Consider the following 24,292-nt stretch of genomic DNA (forward strand, 5'->3'; position numbering starts at 1 on the left):
TTGAAAAGCAACGGCATTGAATTTCAGTATCCTGCAGGTTGTGTCCAGCTCATCCCAAATCTAATGTGGGCATCCTATCTACAAGCTCCCTCACCCACAGTCCCAGCCCCCACACCCTCCTTGCTCCTCCAAACTGGTACGATTTATATACAGTAAAATTCACTTGTTTTAGGTGTGGGTATTAGGGATGTAGTTCTCTGTTTCCACAAATGTATAAAGTTGTGTAACCACCACCATAATCGCATTGCAGAACAGCCCAGCACCTCAGAAGTTTCCCTTGCGCCCCTTTGCACTCATCCTCTTCCCTAGGCCAGACCCTGATAACTACTGATCTGATTTTGGTCCCTAGAGTTTTGTTTCGCTCCCTTGCCCTCACCCCTCATGGCTTATACATGGAATCATAGGGGACTTCTCTGGCCGTCCAGTGGTTAAGACTTCGCCTTCCAATGCAGGGGGTGTGGGTTTGATCCCTGGTCGGGGAGCTAAGGTCCCTCATGCCACAGGGCCAAAAAAAAACCCAAAACATAAAACAGAAGCAATACTGTCACACATTCAATAAAGACTTCAAAAATGGTCCACATTCAAAAAAATCTTTAAAAAAAAATGAAATCATACAGAATGTACCCTTGGAGGCTGGATTCTTTCTCTTAGCATGCTTTTAAGATTCATTCATGTTGTTGCATTAGGTGATAGAACACAATTTGTTTATCCATTCCTTAGTTGATGGATATTTCCAGTTTGGGGCGATTACCTGCATTCGGTTTGCTGTTGTTGTTTTTGCTTTGGTTGTTTTCTGGGGAGGGGAGGGGCTGGAGAGTGGAGCACGAAAGTGTCATTGATTCTTCCTCCATCTAAATTCTTTGAGAACTGTCACCAGTGCTGTCTTGGAGCCCCAACTGCACTGGAGCAGCTGTTCTTTTTGTATCGGGGCTTCTACTTTCACATTTACTTTCCTTTTCTGCAAATTGGGACGCAAAGTTCCCCTGGTCTAGGTAGACAAGATCCAGAGGAAATAAAGCACAGGACAATGCTGTGTGCCTACTCCACGTGTGGTTCACCATCAGTTTCCAAATCACCTAAAAGCTTGTTAGAAAAGCAGAATCTTAGGCTCCACCCCATACCTACTGAGTCAGACTCCCGGTGCGTCGGATGCATGTGAGAAGTTTGAGAAGCACTCGCCGTATTCCACTCTAGCTACTAAAAATAATACATACGTATATGTGTGTGTATATATATATATATAAATATAATTATTATTATTTTCCTCATAATATTTGGCCCTTTCTTCCAACTTTTTCTTTCCCTCCCTGGAGTAAACTCATTTTGTAGCTCCGTAAAGAATCCAAGTTTGGGACTGAGGATGAGACGGTGAGCGCGGCATCCTCAGAGGACGGAGGGGCAAAAGGGGGAGGAAAAAGAGAAAGAGAAGGCAAGAACAGAGCCCGGGCTATTACTAGATCTTCGCAGCCACAGGGGGTTGGCGGCGAGAGGCCGCCAGGGCCGGACCCTCCGCGGCCTCCTCCGCGGCCTCTCCGAGCCAGGACACTCTGGGCAGGACGCGGGCTCGGCGCGCAGCCGGGACGCTCGCAAAACTTCGCGGAGCGGGGCCGGGGCCGGCCTGGCCGAGGAGGGCGGGGCGGGCGGGAGGAGGGACAGCGGGGGGCGGGGCCGGCGCGGCGAGGGGCGGGGTCAGCGCCGAGGCCGCGGGGGCAGCGACGGCGCCGGGCTGCGGGAGCAGCGGCCGCGCCATGTGGCTGCTGGGGCCGCTGTGCCTGCTGCTGAGCAGCGCCGCGGGTGAGTTGGGGGGCGTCCGGCGAACTTTCTTCGGGGCGCGGGACGCGGCGGCCGGGCTGCTATCGTGCCCCCTCCTCTTACCCGGGTTGCGTCTCCCGGCGCGGGTGTGCACGGAGGGCGGACCCCGGCGCCGGGCTGGCCGGGACCCCGGCGAGGGGCCGCGGCGGGGTGCGCGCCGTCCTATTGTGTGGGCGTGCGCGCCGGCTTGTGCTGTGTTGTGTGTGCACGGGCGGGGCTTTGTGTGCAGTCCGGCTCTGGGGAGCCCGGCAGCTGCCGTGATTGGGCGTAGCTGGAGAGTTCGTGCTTATGTATGTGTGTGTGTTGTGTAGGGGAAAGGAGGAAGGGAGGGGAGGGGAGAGAACGCTTCCCTGATCCCGTCATCCCAGACGCGGGGTGCTCCGTCCTGTGCTAGCCTCCCCAGGGCCTCTTTGGGTTCTCTTGTGTGCACCCCCGTGCCTCAGTTTCCTACCTGGACCGCAGGGCGAGCGGTAATCGCCGTTTCCTTCCATTCCTCCCTGGGACTGTGTTTGGTTTGGGCAAAGAGAGATGAAGCAGGGCCGGACCTGGGAATTATTAATCTTTCCCATTGATACTGGGAGCAGGACATTTACTTAAATCATCTGATTACCCCCACTCGACCTACAATGGCGAGATGCCCTGGGAGAGGATCCGGGCTTCATCTGCCGGCCCTTTGAACCTGGCATCGCCGTAGCGTGTGCATCCTGAGGTCCCCAGGAGCAGCGTGCTATTCCAGGGAACTTTTCTGCTGATGTGGGCGCGCTCCGAATTCCAGCCTGGAGCCCTTCCCCTGCCTCTGCCCGCCGGCCACAGCTGTCAGCTGCCCCTCCTAGGGTCGCCACGCCCTTGGCCCCTTGATGTTTATTTCTGGGCAGCTGATGCCCAGAAAAGTAGGTGACAGGGCCCAGTGAACTTTCTTCAGCAGAAGCTGGCTTGCCTGACGTCGGTGCCATCCACGTGTCTAATTAATGCCTGATTCTCCCAGATGCTTCTAGCTACTTGCTGTGGAGGTACCTTTGGTGGTGTGTTTGTTGGGGAAGTGGAGACTCACTTAATTCTGAACTTCCCCCTCCCTGCCAGGTGTGCACTTGGAAAGAGAAATCCTCCTCCTTCCTTGAAGTCCCTGGTCTTGGCCATCCTCAGAATCCACTGGGTAGCCTTCCCCCACTCTCAGACCTATGACATCATCCCCACTCCTGGAGACTCCCGTTTAGATGTCTGTGGGTTTGCTGTGGCTTCCAGTGAGGGTGGAATCCTGGTGGCTGCTGTGGATTTTTAACCAGGTCTGGGTCAGAGTGCCTTGTTACTCCTGCACTATTGGGCCACCACAGGGAGAGAGTTCCACGGGGGCACTGGCACTCACGGGTAGGGGTGAATGATTATTTGGAGGCTGTTAGAACAGGCAGATTTCCAGGACATTGCAGACACAAAGACCTGCCTAGATTCATGCTCTCAATTTGCATTGCCCTGGTGTGTCCCCTGATAACACCCAAGCAGGACAGTCTGGAAGCCAGGTCTTGTGTTTGTCCTCAGAGAGCTGCCTGAGGCCCAGTAGAAAGTGTTACTTATTGCATCTCCCAGTTAGTACTGGGTTGCTTTGGTTGAATCTCCAACTCTGTAAAAATAACTGTAAAGTTAATTTTGTCTTTCTCTGGTCAGCACGGGTTACCTAATATGTGTGTGTACGTATAAAATAGGGCTAAAATAAATAAAATAGTCATAATGGGGAGGGAAAAATGGAGGAGGGTGCTGTCACAGAATGCCTAGCTGTCCCAGGTGGTAGTTTTCTTTTATCTGTGGTCATTGAGCTTGTGTGGTTTTGTCTCACCTTTACAGTTAGTTGTTGGTTTAGAAACTTCTAGGCAGGTTGGGGTGTGTGCATTCTTTCCTGTTATATTAAGCATCATCCTTCTAGCAGGGATTCCACTTTGACCTGAAGTGTTACCAGAAACAGGGCTGGTCAGTTTTCCTGAAGCCTGCGTGGTGGTTCAGTTTGGGGTTCATAGTGGGCCAGGGACCCTGCCCTTCTATCCCATATCCTACAGCTCGATCCTCTTCTGGGAAGTTGATAGAACAAGAGAGATTATAAAAGCTGGTGCTTTTGATTTCTGTCTTCTTTTGATAGTCTGTAAAGAAACCTGGGGTCAGAGTGGAGCCCTAGTCTGAATTCCGGGTCTTTGTAGGTCTGAAAGGCCACTGACATTTCTAGAGCAATCTGGAGGCCTTTGTTTTTCAGGAACCTTCTCAGACGCCTTCATGTGTTTGTGTATGTATTTTTCTTCCTTTGTTTTTATTGTTTGTGTTAGGGAAGTGAAGCATCGATTTTGACCGCTATTATTTTTTTACTGTAGCCTGTGAGAAAGGCTCAGCCCATCTGATACCCAGCTTTCCTTCCCGTGGTGGGCTCCGTGGGTTTAAGTGTGTGGATGGTGAGGCATGTCGAATGGTGGCCAGGCCCTGAGGGGGTCAGACAGCTCACCTCCTTCCTGGCTGACCTTTTAGGGACTCCCTGACACTATCTATGAAAAGGCTTCATTTCCCCCATGTGTACCCCGGAGTGTGGGTGTTGACCTTTTCTCCTGGAGAGATCTGCTTAGTGGTGTGAGCGGGTGGGTTTTATTATTATTGTTTTTAACGAACTGAGTCGCTTTGTGCAGCCCAGGCAGGTCGATGAGGCCGTGTGCACCAAGTACAAATAAACACACCTTGTTGCTTTTCGTCTTCAAAGAGATGGATGAAGGCTCCCTACTGGGGTGTGAGGTGTTTTTTCCTGACAGCCCACTCAGGCCTTTCACCTTGTGATAAGTGCGGGAGAGGCAGGGATATGAGCCGGTAGGGGAGGGAGGACGGTACATTCTGGGCCTCCAAGACTGGTTTAGATGACTCTTTGTCAGAGTCACCTGGGTAACTTGAAAGTGGGCTTGTATCATCACTTTTGTGAAACAGTTTAGAGAATTTGGGGATTAGGACGGTTTCTAATCACATAATCTATGAAAGTCATGGCCTTTTCAACCTTGCATCTTTTCATGGGCAAGGAGAGGAAAGGGAAGCCAGATTTGCGGACTGTCTCCTGTGTATGAGGTGCTTTGCTCGCCATTGAAACACATGATCTTGTTGAATTTTTCCGATAATATCATGTGACGGGAAGTCATTTTGTGGCTCCTGAGAGGTCATCTGTGCCCAGGGTGCCAGATTCTAACTCAAGTTTTTCTTGGGCCACAATCTGGGCTTTCCCCCCTGTTTCTAGGCATCCTTCCATGCCTTTCCCCCATGTGCTTTTGTGAATTAACAATCCATGAGCTTGTTTCCATACACAGCCCCCCTTCCCAAATCTGTTCACTTTGCAGTCACAGCAGTTGGTATTTGTGGTAAATACATAAAAATAAATCCCAGCGACTTCCCTGGTGGCGCAGTGGTTGAGCATCTGCTTGCCAGTGCAGGGGACGTGGGTTCGAGCCCTGGTCCGGGAAGATCCCACATGCCGCAGAGCAACTAAGCCCGTGCGCCATAACTACTGAGCCTGCGCCCTAGAACCCGCAAGCCACAACTACTGAGCCCACGTGCCACAACTACTGAAGCCCACGCGCCTAGAGCCTGTGCTCCGCAACAAGAGAAGCCATCACAGTGAGAAGCCCACACGCTGCAATGAAGAGTAGCCCCTGCTCGCCGCAACCAAAGAAAGCCCGTGCACAGCAACGAAGACCCAACGCAGCCAAAAATAAATAAATAAATAAAAATAAAATGAAATAAATCCCAGTCCTTGAGTAAAAATGGCACTTTCAAAATAGCCCCCGTATTTTTGCTCTGTGCCTGTGAGAGGCACGCCTGGCAGGCAGTTACCACTGGACATAGTTCCATTTCTTGACCTGAGTTGTAGTTACATGGGTGTTTGTTTTCATTCATTAAGTTCAATACTTACATTTCCCCTTTCTTATACGTTTATCATATTTTACAATTAAAAAATAAAAGATGTTATATACCATGGATGACTCAGAGTGATTGAATTGTTTTTAGCTGTGAGTTAGCCCTGGGGGCAAATCTGGTTTTGGCTGTGCAGTTGTCCTGTTTGTTCTCTTCCCCCCTTTCTTTCTCTCTCTGGAATATTTTGGAATCGCATGCGCCATCCTAACTGTGCAGCTATTTTTGCCTCTGCCTCTACCTGACAATTGGGAAGATTTTTAAGATGACAGCTCCTGTGTGTGTATGTGTGTGTTTGTGTCTGTCTGTCTGTCTTTCATTGTAATTGTTGTGAAAGAATCTACTTTCTTGGATCCTGAGGAGCGCCCTTAAAAATGTTTACTGGGAGAACATCTGAGGATGCAGCATTTGCGTGTCACATCTGCTTGATGTTTACTCTTGCTTACAGGATACGTGGACTTTTGTGACACCGTCACTGCCCAGTCAGAGGGATGGCAAATGTTTATTTCAGGTAGGATTGGTAGGGTTTCTGGAGATGGCTCCAGGGATGGGGTTAGTCTAGGGAAGTGTCTCCGCCTCGGTGCTGTTGACACTGGGGCCGGAGAGTTCTTCGTTATGGAGGCTGTCTTGTGCATTGTAGGATATTTAGCAGCGTCCCTGGTCCTTGATGCCAGTAGCAGCCTCCCCCAGTTGTTACAACCAACAACGTCTCCAGCTGTTACCAAATGCCTCCTGGGGGCAAAAATCACCCCCACTTGAGTACCCCAGTTGAGACCCCCTGGTCTGCTGTGAGTGTCCCCTCGCCATACATCTTGAGCATTCTGCCTGCTCATCCTGAGAGTGTCTTTTAGATGCAGTGGTTCAGGATGGCATCCTCCCGAGGGCGTCTTAGTCATCAGGTTCTGCTTTCTGTTTCTGCAACCCCACAAGTTCAGTGTGAAAATACATTTTTATGTAGAAACACCCTCAGCACTGACCTTTCCCTCCCGTTTCGCTCTTGTGCCATAGTGAAAGCGGGTAACGTTGGAGATTGTGAAATTGGTTCCCTTGGGAGTGACAGGCTGAGAAAGCAGGTAAAAGGCAGGTGGCGGGTGACACCAGAAGCCACTCGGCTCCCTGAACAAACTGTTAAGCTTGGGAGGTTCACTAGCGCAGGCAGCTGGAGGAGAAGCTGTCTGAAAGTTTGCCTTGGGAGTTGCCTGTTGAAATCTTACCCTGGAAGTCCCCCTGTCTCTGCCCTACGGACAGTCATTGTTTCTCTCAGTTCCCATTCCCTCCCCATGAGTCCCTCCTCCTTCCCCTCAAAAGCTTTTATAACTTGAGTTCCTTCTGCAGGTGGGCGGGAGTGGGGGGGGCATCTTCTGTACTAGCAGCCAGTTGGTTTTGGAGAAATTCTCATCTTCCGCTTTCTTCTCTGAAGTCTTTGGAAAGTTACACTCTGCGTCACTTTGTAAACTCTTGCATTCCTTTAAGGCACTTTGCCTCGCAGCTGTCCTTCTCCTTTGTCCCTCTCCTTTGTTCGGTGGCCAGTCTTCCTTGAGTTTATTGCTTCCTCCTCTCTTCAGACCAGCGAAGTGCATTGTCTGCTGCTGCCTTCTTTTGTGTGTGAATTCGCGGGAAGAAAGGATGTATCAATCGAGGGGCGCTGGGTTTGAAGGGGAGAAGTGCTCGTTATCTTCCCTCGGGCACACGAGCCTCAATCACGCCCTCTTCCGAAGGGCTTCTCCAGGGAAGAGCCCTAGCTTCCCCAGCAGGCGACCCTTGTTTTCCCTTTTGTCTCTGGGTAACTCGAAAACTCTTCTTGACCCTTTATTTGGCTGTTCACTAGTGCGGTACCAGCTCTGTGCTGTAGGGGAGCAGAGCTGTGTAGAACTTGTTCTTGGATTAAGTGATCCAGTGAAGGAGATGGGGTTGTTTACCTCTGTCGTGATCTGGGAAGGGCTGAGACACTTCTCCCGAAAGTGGGGTTTTGGAGGGGTTTCTAAATGTGAGATATACGGATGGATGCACAACCTTGGTGGGAACAAAGCTGTGTGGATGTCGCAAGGCCTTGGCAAACGTGGATACCTGGTCATTGGACATATTTAATGGATGGGTCATTCTTTTTAAAATTTTTTTATTATATAATTTTTAAAGGTTACTTTTCATTTAAAGTTATTACAAAATATTGGCAGTATTCCCGGTGTTGAACAATACATCCTTGAGCCTATCTTACACACAGTAGTGTTTGTATCTCCCACTATATTGCCCCTCCGCTGGTAACCACTAGTTTGTTCTCTACATCTGTGAGTCTGCTTCGTTTATGTTATATTCACTAGTTTGTTGTATTTTTTAGATTCCACATATCAGTGATGTCATACAGTACCTATCTTTCTCTGTCTGTCTTCTTTCACTGAGTATAATGCCCTCCAAGTTGGATAGGTCATTCTTGATCAGGTTTCAGAGGTGATGACACATGTCCTAGCTTGCTTCTTTAGCTTTAGCTATCCAGATAAAATGTTGGGGTACATCTGTTGGTGTTCTAAGACTCTTTTAGCTCTAGGCTTATGAGATTCTAACGAGACATTTCTTCGGTGGCTTTAGGCAACAACCTTCTTTATCTTATACTACCTACAGACACATATATGTACGTACTACATATACTGTATATGATAAATATGTGTATATATATATAATATACATATCTTGGTATATGTATATATATACACACACACACGCATATCTTGGTGTATGTATATATACATGTCTTTATATATATATCTTACCTCTTTTAGTCTCTAATCCTACTAGCTTGTAAACTCCTTAAGGGCTAGGATCATATGTTAAATGTATATGTCATATTTCTTATTTCTTTTGCGGGGTCTAGGAGCATAATAACAGCTGCCACTCACAGGAGAGTTACTCTACCTGGCAGGGTGCCAAGACTGTACATGTATCATTTTGTTGTAATCTTCCTGAATTAAAAACATTACAAAAATAATGCATCGAATATATGCTCACTATAAAATTTCAAGCACAATAGAAGTCATTAAAATAAAACATTAAAATCTCTCTTCACCCTGTTTACCTTTCTTTCCTCTTTTTCAAATTACTATTAACTGTCTGGTATATATCAGTTTTGTCCTTGTGTGCCCATAGAGTTTAATGAGCTCATACTTGTCTATATTTGTAGTTGTTTTTTTTTTTCTTCTTTTTGTGGTACGTGGGCCTCTCACTGTTGTGGCTTCTCCTGTGGCGGAGCACAGGCCCCGGACGCAGAGGCTAGGCGGCCATGGCTCACGGCCCAGCCGCTCCGCGGCACGTGGGATCCTCCCGGACCGGGGCATGAACCCGTGTCCCCAACATCGGCAGGCGGACTCGCAACCACTGCGCCACCAGGGAAGCCCTATATTTGTAGTTTTTTGACTTGCTTTTTTAATTTAAAGACTGAATTTTGTCAGTTCTCCTTTGAGTTATCTGAATTGGTCACACCTGCCTCCTGTTGTTTAGACCTTCCAGTTATTCCAAAGCATTTGGCCTTTTCACTCAACTTCACTTGCCGTTCACTTTCTCAGTTCGTGAATGGCACTCCTTTTGCCTGTATCTCAGAAACAAAATGTGGTATGGTTTCAGCTGTTTCTGGATGTCTTCAAGCACCTTCCTTTAAGGTGTTTGGCTTATGCTTTGCAAGAAGATATGGAATTTTAGTCTTTCTCCAATGACAGATATTTGTTTCCCTATTTTCAAATTTATGCAGTTTCCTTGCTTTTTTGTATACACAATAATTTTCCATTTCATTGCAAAATTTTAGTGTCATCTTTTACAAGACATTCTGAATAGCAGGTAAATTCAACCACTGCGTTACCAGCAATGCACAAAACTGGACGGAACTGGTAATGCACATCAGCGGCTGTGACCAGGTTCACCCAGGCACTGCCAGTGACCAAGAGATCACAGCTTCTGCTTACCCTGTGCTCTCATAAGATGCTGTTGGCTGTTGGGCACATCTTGATTTCAGAGATGTTACAGTATTAAAGATGAATTAGGCACATCCTGATTTCGGAGATGTTCCAATACCAAAGGTATGTGTCTTCTTGGCCATTTTTCTTTTAGTTCTTATATAACTACCCATTCTTTTATTTTATTTATTTATTTATTTATTTATTTTTTTCTGGTATGCGGGCCTCCCCCTGCTGCGGCCTCTCCCGTTGCGGAGCGCAGGTCAGCGGCCATGGCTCACGGGCCCAGCCGCTCCGCGGCACGTGGGATCCTCCCAGACCGGGGCGCGAACCCGGTTCCCCTGCATCGGCAGGCGGACGCGCAACCACTGCGCCACCAGGGAAGCCCCTACCCATTCTTTTAAAAACAGCTTTAAAAACATCTGGTGTATGTCAATACCGTAATTTTTTTCATGCCTCCTATGCTGATGAATCTTATTTCATTTTCACAGCAGTTCATTTAGGTGGGTGGTATGCTCTGCCATTTTAGAGGTGGGGAAACTAGAAGGCTAAGGAATTTTCCCAAGCCCGCAGCCAGTAAGAGGTGGTTTCAGAATTGTCATGTAGGTCTGCACAACTTAAACCTGTGCTCTTGACCACTGGCTCTACTGCTTTGACACTGAGTAGACACTCAAGTTCACGTGTGTTGGAAGAAGGAGGTGTACTCCCTAGCCTGTGCTAGAGAATTCCATCACTGGGTAGTGGTGTCAGTATTGAGTCCATGCTTATTACGTTGGATAGAATGATCTGTTGGAGAGCCATTGGTCGGGGCCTATCTCAAGTTGATTTTATTCAAGTGGCCTGTCCTTGGCCGATTGAAACTGACATTTTGCTCTTCCCCCCTATGGAAGACTTGTTGTTATAGGCATTTAAATTAGTCTTTGTAGAGGCTTCCTTTATTAAAAGAAACAATAACAACAATAAACAAATTATTTCTGCACCATGAGACTTGCCTTTGAATATATTCATGATGGAGAATTTTTTTCCCCCCTTTGATGGAAATATTTTGTTGGAATACCAACCAAAAGCAATTTCTTTTTGGTCAGTACTGCCCTCAAATAGTGCTGGGTGCCAAAAAGAAGGGCCCACTGTTTATAAAGTCTAGAAATAGATTTTTAAGGCAGAAATATAGTGCTGATTATAATGCCTCATATAAAAAGAAAAATCTAAGTTTTTTCTTACTTTCTCACTCTGAGCTTAAGCTTGTATAGTTCACATACGAGAGAACTTTTTCTGAACTAGTCATTGATGTTATTTATTGTGGAAGGTGAAATGTTAATGTACTGTACCAGAAAGAAGTCGTAGCTGGCAAGAATTTGCCCCATCTTGTTACCTCAAACCAAGGGGCTCTCGTGGGCAGCAGGTCCAGTCTTGTGTGGAAGTAACGCTGCAGGTCTGAAAAGCGTTAATAACTACAGGCAAGCCAGAATGAGCCTCAAAGTTCCAAACCCTTACTCCCAAGTTCTCTCCTGAAAACTGTTTCTCTTTTTAATGAATCATTGTGATACCAGGAGACTGTAATTTGGGTGAATTTGCAGGTGCTCAAGTCCAACTGTGATTTTTGACAGGCGACATAGTGCCGTCTAAAGACAGGGTTGTCTCTGGCCTGGAGGGAGGCCGCAGCAAAGAAGGAGGGCAGCCAGTTAGCTGACTCTGGAACAGGCCTTCAGGAACTGGGTGCTGGAGGGACATGGCCTGTATGAATAACTTGATTTAGAAGACGTGCGGACCCAAGATGCCAGCGTTCCATGTGGGACACTCGTGTGTCTGTTGGCAGAGAGAAATGAAAACATAAATGGTGTGTAACTTTATTGCATTAAAAATCCCTTCTCGTTATTATAAGGCCCAGTGAAGTTAGCTCTAGGGGTATCACAAGTACGCTGTCTTTGATGGCCTTACTGGAACATTTTTCCTTCAGCTTTTGCCTTGAATCAGGGCAGTGTTCTCCAAGAGTCATTAAACTAATTGGACATGGCTGAGGAGTGAGCCCTCATCACACTTGTAGCTCCACAGTCAGTTGAAAAAAAGCCTCTCAATTGGTTTGGAAAGTGCTAAATTTAACTTGTTTTTTTATTATAAAAATAAGATGGGGTAGTTCGGGGACGATGAAAGAGTGATTAGCAACATAGGGTGTTTCATCAGAAAAAAAATCCAAAGCTGTAAAAAACAGTTGATGCTAAGAGAAACCAGAACAGAACTGAATGGAAGTTTCAAAAGCAGACTTTATAAAAGTTTGATTAAAAGGTGTGATAGGAGGGAGCCCAGCTGGCTGGGGCCTGGCGTAGCAGGACTGGAAAGAATGGTTGCTAATTACTGTAAAAGAGATAAAGTTGGAAAGAATGACTCGTATCAGGAATATTCTGTATTAATTAAAGATTGCATTAACCTTGTAAATGTTATAGAGGAACGATAAACATCTGTGGAACCTATGAAGGACAGCAGTGATGCAGTAGGGGAAGGTTTAACATGCCCAAAGTTAATTTATGTTGCCCAAGTAGATGATAATGACAATCCAAGAAAAGCTAACAGATATCAAAAATATAATAAGGATGCTCAGTTGTTGAATAAGGAACATAGCAGAGGAATTGAAGTGGATCAGGAATTGGACCATATGTTCAGGGAAAGGAACACTGTCCAGCATTGAGGGGGCAATCTCAGGACCTTTTGAAAGTACCCATAAAATGTAACTCAGCAATAACCTTGAACTGAAGAAAGAACTCTCCCATTCTTGTGTGATTCAAGTTCCATGAGGCGGGATGGGGTCTGTCGTGTTCTTTGATGTCCATCTGATTTGTTTTACAGTCCAGCACCTGAGTCAGGGCTTGGCTTAGTGTCTGTCACACAATAGGGTTTCCTGTAAGTTACCTGGAAGGCACGGAGGTGATCAGTAAAGATAAGTGACTGTGACTTTGAAGAAGAGAAGCAGTTGAGGGAAGAATGAAATTTAGATGTTGCACTTTGGGGACACATTGTTTCTTCTCTAGATTTTGAAACAGTCTCATTTGGCTTCAAAGACCTGCAGAGATCTTTACCAGAGACACCTGTGGCTTAAAAAAAAAAATGACAAAAAGAGAGAGGCCTTTGAGAGGGAAATGGATTATAGCAATTGTAAAATCAGGTGATAAATTAGACAATTGGGAGTCTAGCATGTGGCGTATAAACGGGTTTCTGACAGGTGAATGAAAACGGCTGTGCATCTTAACTCCATTTGAGGGGAGTTTACACAGTTTAAGGAACATGAGAAGTTACTGCGAGGAAAAAGTGAAAGCAGTTCTCTTATAAAATATCAGTGTTGAAAACATTAAACAATAAGAAAATTAAGTTTATCTTCCAGTCTAATTTAAAAGGAAATAAAAGTTTGCTACTGAAACCACACAAATGATTCAAGGAAGGAAGTGCATCAATCAATATAATCTTAGAGGAAAGTGGAGGGTAATAGAAATACATCAATTATAAGACTTAAGTGTACAACAAAATGTCACTAACTCTTGCAGAAAAAAAATTACCCATCTATTCATTGTAAGAGACATAGTAAAATCCAAAAGACATAGAGTGAAAAGTTAGGGAAATAAAATCCTATATGCAAGGGCTACTTTCGTGGTATCAGATGAGTAATTGCATAGCATTAAGCATTAAAGTAGATAAACAGGGTTACTGCAAATTGCAAAAGTTTCATTAAACAAGTATCTGATAATGCCATGTAAAAGAACATGAAGAATTAGGAACATAAAGGGTGTTGAAGGTTCTTTGAGATAAGATTAGCAAGTGCTTGCCAAATTTTGGAAGGTTAAAATATTTAGAGAGTACCTAATTTTAATGTTTCAAAGAAAGGTCCATGGGAATAGGGAGCACCAAATCTAAAATGTGCTGGTGACTTGGCAACGAGAATCTGCCGTCAGGGGTGGTGGGTGAGACCGGCTGCTTCCTCAGGACACCCCAGGGGCCTTTTCTCCACACACCTGCTCCATGAGTTTGTGGAAGTGTTTGCTAACGGAAGCTTTGGAGATAAAATCCTCCCTGCTAATGAGATGAGAATGTTGATAAAGCTTCGAGTTGGGCTTAGTCTGACACCAGCGTCTGTGGGTGGGAATTTACAAGAGCAGTTTAAGCCCTGCCATATGGATAGAAAAGGAGACTGCAAAAGTGATTGAGAAGACAAATCTATTTTTGCTTTTATATCTTAGTAAGCATTGATATTATTTAAATTATTAGAAAACATTTTCCTGGTTGAGTATACTGTATTTGCTCCTTTAAGAAGGTAGTCTTGTCATGGGAGTATGGTGGAGAGCTTTGCTACTCAAAATGTGGTCTCCAGGCAAACAGCATCAAGCATCATCTGAATCAGAATCTGCATTTAAACAAGATCCTCGGGTGACTCCGGCTCACGTTCAAGTTTGAGATGCACTTATGTCGTAGCTAAGAATACAGGCTGACTGGGCTTCCCTGGTGGCGCCGCGGTTGAGAGTCCGCCTGCCGATGCAGGGGACACGGGTTTGTGCCCCGGTCCGGGAGGATCCCACATGCCACAGAGCGGCTGGGCCCGTGAGCCATGGCCTCTGAGCCTGCGCGTCCGGAGCTTGTGCTCCTCAACGGGAGAGGCCACAACAGTGAGAGGCCCGCGTACCGCAAAAAAAAAAAATAATAATAATAATGATTAAAAAAAAATAAATTAAAAATCTGCATCATTTGAATCATTGTTTTGTTATGTATAATGCATCATTTTTCTCTGGCTACTTTTAGGACTTTTTCTTTCTCAGTTTTCAGCAGTTTATGATGCATCTGGGCATAAGTTTCTTTGAGTTTTTTCTGTTTGGGGTTTGATGAGCTTCTTGAATCTTTGAATTTATATTTTTTGCCAAATATGAGAAGTTGTCTGCGATTGTTTCTTCAGATGCTTTTTTCTGTTCCACATTCTTTCTCCTCTACTTTTGGGACTCCAGTGACACAAACAGTAGACCTTTTGGTATTATCGCATAGTTCCCTGAGGCTCTGTTCACTTTTTTCTCTTTGTTGTTTAGATTTGGTAATTTCTATTGATTTATCTTCAGGTTCACTGATTATTTTCCTCTGTCAGCTCCGTTCTGCTATTAAGCTCATACATTGAGTTTTTAATTTTGGTTATGGCATTTTATAGTTCTAAAATTTCCATTTGGTTCTTCTTTATGTCTCAGTTTCTTTGCCGAGACTTTCTGTCTTTCCATTCTTTTCAAGAGTGTCCATCTTTTTTTCTTGGATTATTCTTGTTATAGCTACTTTACAGTCTGATAATTCCAACAACTGTGTCATCTCAGCATTGGCATCTGTTGATTGTCTTTTTCCATGTGAGCTGGGATTTTCCTAGTTTCTGTATTTAAGTAATTTCGGATTATATCACAGACATTTGATTATTATATATTGAAACTCTGGTCTTGTTTAAATCCTGTGAAGAATGCTGAGTTTTGTTTTGTTTTGTTTTAGAAGGCAGTCAGCCTGATTGGGTTCAGGTGGCAAGTTGTGGCCAGTCTTCTGTGGGTTGAGAATTCAGTGTCAATTGTTTCAAAGCCTTTGCAATGCTATTTGGATCTTTCCTTTGTGTGTGCCACCCAATGGCCGATCTGGGACCTGTGTGGTGACCTGTCCCATAGTTCAGTTCTTAAAGTCTTTATTATGCTGTTTAGAATCAGATCTTTGCATGTACAGCTTGGAGCGGGCCCCGCGTTTATAAGCAGCTTTATGGATTCGCTTTCTCTTTCTGCTGTCTCCTTGGTACTTTCCAGTTCTCTGTAACTCCCCTTTCAGGTCTGTGTCCAGAAAGCTGCCACTTTAGTTACTGTTGTAATTTCTATCACTACTGTTTGTCTGGGGCCAAACAGTGGGAAGACAGGGGTAGAAAAAAGCAATGGCGGTTCACCCATTCTCTTGGAATTCTCCTTCCTCTTGATCATACAGGAAGAGTCCCCTCCATCAGAGCTTCAGGCATCTTCAGGCTTCTGTTGCTGCAGCTGCTTATGCCACTTCAGGCTTGCCTGGGGTCTGAAATAGGAGAGAATGAAGGGAAAAAAATTAAAACAAAAACAAAACAAGAAACAGAATTTCCTCCAGTGTTTATAGTGTTAAGAATCCCCTTGCCCACATCTCCAGCCAGAATAGGAGGGAGATTGTCCTGGGGCTCTCTGTCCACACCTGGTTCCCTTTTCTGGATTTGAGGCTGCTTTGAGTCTAAGCTGGGCAATCTTGGAGGAAAAATAGGAAACTGACTGCCGGCTCAGTGGAACTTTGAATTCTGGTCTTCTTCACCCATTTACCTACTACTATTTATTTTTCAGAGTCCTGAAATAGCTGCTCCATGCATTGTTTCCAGATATTATAGCAGCATTCGGGGTAGAGTGTACTTACTCCATTAACTGGAACTGGAATTCCAAAGTTGTGATATTTGGAAGCTTTCTGATATGTTTTTATTTAGCAGATAGGTTACTGGCTTGCAGGCTGCTAGGACCTTGGTCTGCTTAGGCTAGAGAGAAGTTAGAATGCTGTGATATTTTGGTTTGTTTATGTTGTTTATTTTTGTTTTTGAAGTAAGGACATTTAAAATATCACTCTGGAGGGTGGGAGGGAGGGAGACGCAAGAGGGAAGAGATATGGGATCATATGTATATGTATAACTGATTCACTTTGTTGTAAAGCAGAAACTAACACACCATTGTGAAGCAATTATACTCCAATAAAGATGTTAAAAAAAAAAAAAAAAAGGAATACAGGCTTTCGGGGGAGCCAGCCTAGGTTCAAATCCCAGCTCACTGCCTTAGCTTTGGCCGGGTTTCTTCAACCTTCTGCAACCCACTGTGTCTTCATCTGTAAATAGGGATAATAATGGTCCCTCCCATGTAGAAATATTGTGAGATAATGCATGTGAGCCTCTTAGCTTTTATTATTGCTCACTAATATAGCTAAATGTTATTTAACATTTAGTAACATATAACTAAATGTTATTTAAATAATTATTCCAGTTTATTGTAAAAATTTGGACAAAAATTTAGAAAAACATAACTTAAAACAGTTCTACGATCTAAAGACTGTTAACACGTTGCTTTATTTTCTTTGGTTTTTATGTCGTTTTGATCATATGGAGAATATAATTTCATATCCTGCTCTTTTCACTTGTGAATGTAACATTGGCATTTTCCCTCCTTAAGCTGATGTGGGAGAACAAATGGTCTAACATCCCAGAATGGCTGGGTGTATTCTTTGATGTCGGCTGTAAAAATCCTCTAAACCAACCAAGTCAGTGTCATGCTCTTTCACAGCTTGTTTCCTTGTCTATACATATGGGCTGCTATTCCCTGCCCTGTCTGATTTTACCTGGTAGTCGTTAAGGATCTTTTGAGAATCATGTATGTGGAAACAGCTAGTGATAGATAAAATTCTGTTCACATCTATGTTACTGTAAGTGGGTGGTCTTGCTATGCAGGAAAAGCCTAGAAACGTAATTACCCATTGACTCCACAATTCCACTTCTAGGACTTTATCCTGATGGGATGAGTGCAAAGATTCAGCTATGAGGATGTGTGTGCCAGCATTGCTTTTAATGGTGAAAGGCTGGAAGCTAATGCTTCCTAGAAAGGGTGAGTTATCACATCAATATGCTAGAATACTATGCAGACAGTAAGAAGGATGCTCTCCAATATGACATCCACTTGCCACATGTGGCTACTTCAAGTTAAATTAGTTAAGATTAAATAAAATAAAAAATCAAAATCTTCTGTCACACCAGGCAGATTTCAAGTGCTCATTAGCTCCATGTGGCTAGTGGCTACCTTATTGGGCGGCTCAGATGTAGAAAATTTCCATCATCGCAGAAAGTTCTGTTGGATGGCACTGCTCCCGAAGGATAAGTCTTACATGGAAAGAAAATTCTTAAGAAACAGAATGATTCGGATTTGCAGTATGCGTGTGTTATAAGTTTCCGCTTGGTACTTGGGGCACAACATAGCATTTCTTCATTTTTCTAAATTCCATCAAACCTAGCCCTGATTGCCTTCCGTCACCAAAAGCTAGCGATTTGCTGTAAGTCAATTGTTGAATTCTGCAGATCTTCTCAGGACCCCTGGGTGCCTGACCTGGTCACTGGCATTACTATTGCTTTTTGTTCTAAGGCCTGTTGCTTAGCTTTGGACCTTCTCGTCTGCCAGACACTTCAATCCACCCCTTCCCATAAATTAACTCTTCCCACACATTTTACAGCAATGATTTACAAGGGCTGCATGGAGAGTAAACCCCTATGCCCCTTCCCCGTTCAGACGGGTGGGAAATGTTACCTATGGGGAGAAAAAAGGCCGAAACCAGACTACATTAGTAATCAATAATAAGAAAGCTCTCAATTCGTTTGTGCGCTCAGCTTTCGTCTGGTTTGCAGATCCCAGTGGATACTTCGGAGAGGGCTCTGCAGGGGTGGACCCTGCATCCCCGCCCTTCCCAGCAGCATCAGGCCTCCAGGCACCCAGGCCTCTTCAGGAACACCCTCCCTGCCTTGCCAGTGGGCTGAACTGATACAGATGACCCTTGCCCTAACTTCCTTGGCAGATGGTGTTGGTGCCCAAGTGATCCCTATTTCTTGCTGGGTTTATAGCAAATGGTTCTGGCCAGCTTGACTGAGAAGCGTTTCCCAGCTCGTTCCTTCTCCCACAGCTAAATGCAGCCTTAGGTCTATAGTGTGTACCCTTGCTTGCTGTCTGGTCTAACTTGATTTAAGCTATGCCCGTGTTTGTACAGTTTTTCAGAGAAAGCTTCCTATACACCCTTCACAGCTCTACTAGTGAATTTCCTTGTCTAGAAAGCTTTCCTCCCGTATTCAATTCCCAACCCAGAATGAATCTCACTTCTTTTGAAAAAAAAATTGATATATGTCTACATTGCGAAATGATTAGCACAGTAAGTTAACACCCATCGCTTTACGTAGTTACAATTTTTTTTCTTGTGGTGAGAACTTTTAAGATGTACTCCTTTAGCAACTTTCAAATATATAATACAGTATTGTTAACTATAGTTGTCATGCTGTACATTACATCCCCAGGACTTATTAAGAATAAAACTGGAAGTTTGTACCTTTTGACCACTGTCACCCATTTCTGTACCCGCCCCCCCATCCCAGCCCCTGCCTCTGGCAAACACCAGTCTGTTCTTTTCTATGAGTTTGGGTTTTTTAAAGATTCCACGTATAGGTCAGATGGTACAGTATTTTTCTTTCTCTGTCTGCCATATTTCACTTAGCATAATACCCTCAAGGTCGATCCATGTATTCCAAATGGCAGGATATCCTTCTTTTTTTATGGCTGAATAATATTCCATAATCTCACTTCTTCTTTTTTTTTTTTTTTTTTTTGCTGTACGCGGGCCTCTCACTGTTGTGGCCTCTCCCATTGCAGAGCACAGGCTCCGGACGCGCAGGCTCAGCGGCCATGGCTCACGGGCCCAGCCGCTCCGCGGCATGTGGATCTTCCCAGACCAGGGCATGAACCCGTGTCCCCTGCATCGGCAGGCGGTCTCTCAACCACTGCGCCACCAGGGAGGCCCCATAATCTCACTTCTTAACGGCTGCCACTACCTTGCTTTTGTTCATGTTAAACTTCACATGTGGTATTCTAATTTATTTATGCTCGTTCCCTATACTTGAGTGGTTCTTAAACCTCAATGATTATAAGAGTAGCCTGGGTGTTTCAAAATACATACTTTTTAATTCCTTTAAATTCTGGAATCTCTCAAACATCATAAAAAAACCAAGAATAGGGCTTCCCTGGTGGCGCAGTGGTTGAGAGTCCGCCTGCCGGTGCAGGGGACACAGGTTCATGCCCCGGTCTGGGAGGATCCCACGTGCCGCGGAGCGGCTGGGCCCGTGGGCCATGGCCGCTGGGCCTGCGCGTCTGGAGCCTGTGCTCCGCAACGGGAGAGGCCGCGGCAGTGAGAGGCCCGCGTACCGCAAAAAAAAACAAAACAAAACAAGAATAATATAACAAATACTAGTGTACCTGTCACACAGATCTATCAGATTTTTAACATTTTCCGTATAAATTAAGATTTCTTAAAGAAAAATAATACAGATCCTCTCGAAGACTGTCCCTCATCTCATTACCTTCTCTTCTGCCCAGAGGCCACTACTATCCTCAAGTTGGCATATAGCCTTTCTGTCTCTGTTTTAATCTTTTCCCACATTTGTGTGTGTCTCTCTCCAATGCATAGTATTTTAAAGTGTACATAAGTGCTATCATTCTGTGTGTACTTTTGCAACTTAACTTTTTCATTTATTCTTGTAATTTTGAGGTCCATCCCTGTTGCCACATGTAGATGTGTTTTTTTTAACTGCTACAGGTATCCCATTGTATGAATATGCTGAAGTCTGTTCCCTCATCTCTTAAGACATTTAGCTTGTGACCGTGACTAGCCACACTGCAGTGAAAATCCTTGTTCACAGAGCAGGACTTCATAATATACTTGAAGTAGAATCCTGGATCAAAGGGTTTGCACATTCTCCGCTTGTCTAGATAATGCCAACTTACCCTCTGAAATGGTCCTATCTGTTTCTATTCCCATTAGCGGTTTATGAGAGCACCTGCTTCCCCACATTTCTTCCAATATTTGGACTTGAGTTCTTAATTAGGTTTCCCAAGGGCACAAAGTGGTAACCTGCTGTGGTTTCAATGTCCTTTCCCTTGATTACCAGTGAGGGGAGTGCCGTAGGCTATGGCCATACCTCCCCGCCTCGTCCCCCCACTCCTGGTCTCCCAGTTGGATATAGATGGAGAACCGGGAGGACATTCGGCACAGGTGCAGGTGAGAGATGGTTGCTTCTGTGTTGGCGTGGCAAGAATTTCCAGGTCCAGAACTCCAGGCCTTGGGGCTGGGTAATCAGGTCCAATTCTGCTGAAGGGTTGAATGTCTGCTTTCGACATGGATTCTGGGGGCTCCTATGGCTCAGCGTCTCGAAGGTGGTTCTGGGCTTCTCTGTCTTGGTAGGTGTTTTACCCTGTAAGGGCTGCTGAGATCACTGGACTAAGGGTGCTCCATGATGAGAAAACCAGCAGAGCACTGGGGAGCCACTTTCTGGACTCTACTTCTGATGGTGGTGTGGGGGAGTGATGGCTCAGAAGAGAGGCAGGCTCTTGAATCAAATGGTCTGGGTTCAGATCCTGGCTGTGTGACCTTAGGCCAGTTACAGAACCTCTCTGTGCCTCAGTGGGCTCTTTCCCTGTAAAAGGGAGGTAATGCCAGCCTCATAGCATTCTTCGGGGGAGTGGGCGAGATCACGGATGTAAGGTACTTAAGCCTGGTGCCTGGCACTTCAGCAGCATCACCACCTGCTTACTAATCCATACTCTGCAGCTGGGTTTGAGGGCTGGGGGTGTCGTTTATGTCTGAACAACCAGTGCCCAGCCCAGTGCTGGTACTGAAGTGGGTGCTCAGTGAACGGTTGTTGAATGAATGTATGAGCTTCTGTTTATGTATGAACTTCAGTTTGTTACCGCGGGCTATGTGAAGCCTATTGAGTACTGGAAATATTTTCGACCAGGGATGACTGTGATCCTGGTGGTGGTCTTAAAACAGAGATGAGGACTCTTGGTCTACCTGGCGTTTTCAGTCCTGAAATTTCTGGTCATCAACCATGAACCTGAAATTAGGTTTTTCTGACTCATTTTCACACTGACTTTGAAAAATTTATTCTTCCCATTTTTTCTCTCCCTGAGATGTTTTCCCCCTTGCCTTGTTGGCCTTTCTGAAACTTTCAAACAGCTTTTTCTTTGTTTGTTTGTTTGGTGGCTCTGAAATACCCAAGTATTTGGAGTTTGCACTTGAGCTTGTCTACAAGTTCTAGAGGGTACTCTTCTTCATGACCTAGGACATATTGAAGGGTCAGTACTAAGTTAGACTCTGGAAGGAGAGTCCTGAGAATTTTGGATATATTGTAGGTCTGCTGCAAGTTCAAATGGCTCGTCTCAGTCTTTGCCTCTACAGAATCCTTTTTTCCACTTTTCAATCGAAGAGGGTGAATACACCCTATGGGGCCATCCTGCAGACTAAGTGACTGATGATAATTTTCCATATGTTGGCTCTGCTCTGACTTCAAGGGAATGAACAGCTTGCTTCTGGGAGGTTCATTAAGTTTCCTGGGTTCTCTGGAGCACCTCCTTTTAAATGAGTTCCTACTGTGAACAAAAGAGCCTCAAAGATTTTGAAATAGAAATGCCCTTCCTCTAAGTACATTTAGAGGAAGACACACGGACTGTTCCCTTGTCTGTTTAAATAATTTTCATTTATTTGAGAGACGGAGGAAGAGAGCAGAATGGAATGAAATTGAACTCTCTCTGGACTTGAGTTCTTTGCATACATAAGGCACCATACAAAGGCCATTTAGTGGATCCAGAAACCCAGGGAGATGAGGAACAAAACAAAATGGCTAGCTTTGTAGAATAAATAAATAACAGTGCCACATGGAAAGGGTGACTTGAATGAAGGGAGGGAAATAATGTGGTAAAGACTAAACCAAAGGAAGGCATAATCAAAACAACACAGAAGTCAGAGTGCAAAGTTGTAAATGTTAATGGGAGAGCAAAGTAGAGTCGTGTACTGACAGTTAATCAGGATTGTGGGGTGGAGGAAGTGCTGGGCCCCAGAGACAATGGATTTCAATCTCATCGGATTAGAATTTTAATTACTGTTCTTTTGCATTGCCTGGGATTTGGGGATGAACATATTTGTGTGTGTGTGTGTGTGTGTGTGTGTGTGTGTGTGTGTGTGTACATATATATACACACAGCCCTGTATATAGATGTGTGTGTTTACATACATATAAATATTGCTAGCTTTGGTTCTAGGAAGAAATTCAGCATCGGACATAGGAAGTCATCACACTACATCTGCTTCTCTATTTTAAAGTGATCTCTTGGGGATGATATCACTGGCTTCTTAGAACAATTACTTATTGTTCACTTACTTGTAAGGCACTGTGGCAGGTACTGATGGATGTACAGAGCTTCCCCTGACTTTAAGTAATTGAGTTTTAGCACAAGAGGGAAGCTGTGCACATAGGTCTGCATAAGGCATGTGTGGTCCTGTGGCGAGCGATGCAGTCAGGAGAGTGGCACAGACCAGATGCTGCCCGAGTTCAGAGGAGGACCACGCTTCTTCCAGCTGCAGTGGATACACAGGGATTGTGAAGGAGGTCCCTGACATGAGCTTGGAGGAAAGGGTGGGAGTGAGGCTGGAATTTCGGGCTGGTGGGGCAGAGTCCCAGAGGTGGGAAGGTATATGGTGTATCTGGGGACTCACAAAGATTATAGTTTTGCTGGAGTCTCAAGAAGCCGTGGGAGATAAAGCTAGGAAGAGGGCATGTCTACTACGAAGACTGCTTCTACTAACTGTCCCAGTTAATGGCACTTACTGTGTCCCAGGCACTGTGGAAAGTGCTTTACACACATGATTTTGTCAGATCTTCTCAAGATCCCTGTGTGATAGGGACTGTCACCATCATGGCTTGACCTAGTAGGAGACTGACGCTCAGAGAAACAAAGGAACTTGCCTGGACTTGGGTAAGAGCTAGGCTATGGACCCTGGGCTTTTCCAGCTCTAGGGCCCGTGCTTTGGCGGGTGGGGTGGTGATGACCAGAGATGCCAGTGAGAGCCTGGGCTCATGTGATTTTGGCACTGGGAAGGCTTTGCCTTGATCAAATCTGTTTGGAAACGCTGATGTTGGCCTTTTTTCGGAGGCTCTGGTATGTCTGAGTAAGGACAGCCTTTTCTGGACTGTCTGATGCAGGAAGGGGCCTGGATTTGGAGACCTTGAAGTGAACAGTTTCCCTTGCATGGTGAGAGCAGAAGCTGGGTTTGTAAATTAGCGTAAAGAAGTTGAGCTGGGGATGAAGTGGAGGCAGCCATGCCCCCCTGATGGGCATATTCGGGGGACTTCCATGCTTGAATTTATGGACCAGTAAAGTAATGAAAAAGAAACCAGAAGAGGCTGGACTTCCGATGTTGCCTCACCTACCTTTATTTGGTCAAATGAGGACAATGAAAAAAGAATCACCTTTTATCAAATCACCACCATTTTATAATAGACATCAGATTTTAATACAATATAGGAGTAGCTCATCCTCAGAACCCAGGGTGGTCCTTTAAATGGGATTCAAAGAAGAGCTGCAGCAGCTGTTCCTTCAGTTTCTAATTTCGTCGCTGACCGCTGAACGCTTCGCAGTGGACCAAGGCGTTCTTGCGATGCGCGCTTGGGAACCGCGGGTGGAGGCCGTGCTGTCCCGAGGTGTGAGTGCGGGGAAAGGAAGCTGGAAGCTGTGGGAGATGTCGGTGACCCGTGTTCAGGAACGTGGGTGTTTAGGGTTTAGGGAAGGGTTTTCTGTTTTTTCTTTTTTTTGCGGTACGCGGGCCTCTCACTGTTGTGGCCTCTCCTGTTGCGGAGCACAGGCTCCGGACGCGCAGGCTCAGCGGCCATGGCTCACGGGCCCAGCCGCTCCGCGGCACGCGGGATCCTCCCAGACCGGGGCGCGAACCCAGTTCCCCTGCATCGGCAGGCGGACGCGCAACCACTGCGCCACCAGGGAAGCCCT

At 45.4% G+C, this 24,292-nt stretch overlaps 1 protein-coding gene across 1 annotated transcript in view; it reads left to right on the top strand.

Annotated features, from left to right (window-relative positions):
- Positions 1-1,708: 1,708 nt before the first annotated feature.
- The window catches only part of LDLRAD3 (low density lipoprotein receptor class A domain containing 3), a 253,490-nt gene continuing 230,906 nt past the window's right edge, over positions 1,709-24,292 (top strand). Inside the window, exon 1 of the mRNA XM_024118505.3 lies at positions 1,709-1,794. Coding sequence (XP_023974273.2) covers positions 1,749-1,794 — 46 coding nt within the window. The 5' untranslated portion in view covers positions 1,709-1,748. The remainder of the gene's footprint in view (positions 1,795-24,292) is intronic.

The sequence above is a fragment of the Physeter macrocephalus genome, chromosome 16, assembly GCF_002837175.3.
Source record: "Physeter macrocephalus isolate SW-GA chromosome 16, ASM283717v5, whole genome shotgun sequence".
NCBI lineage: Eukaryota > Metazoa > Chordata > Mammalia > Artiodactyla > Physeteridae > Physeter > Physeter macrocephalus.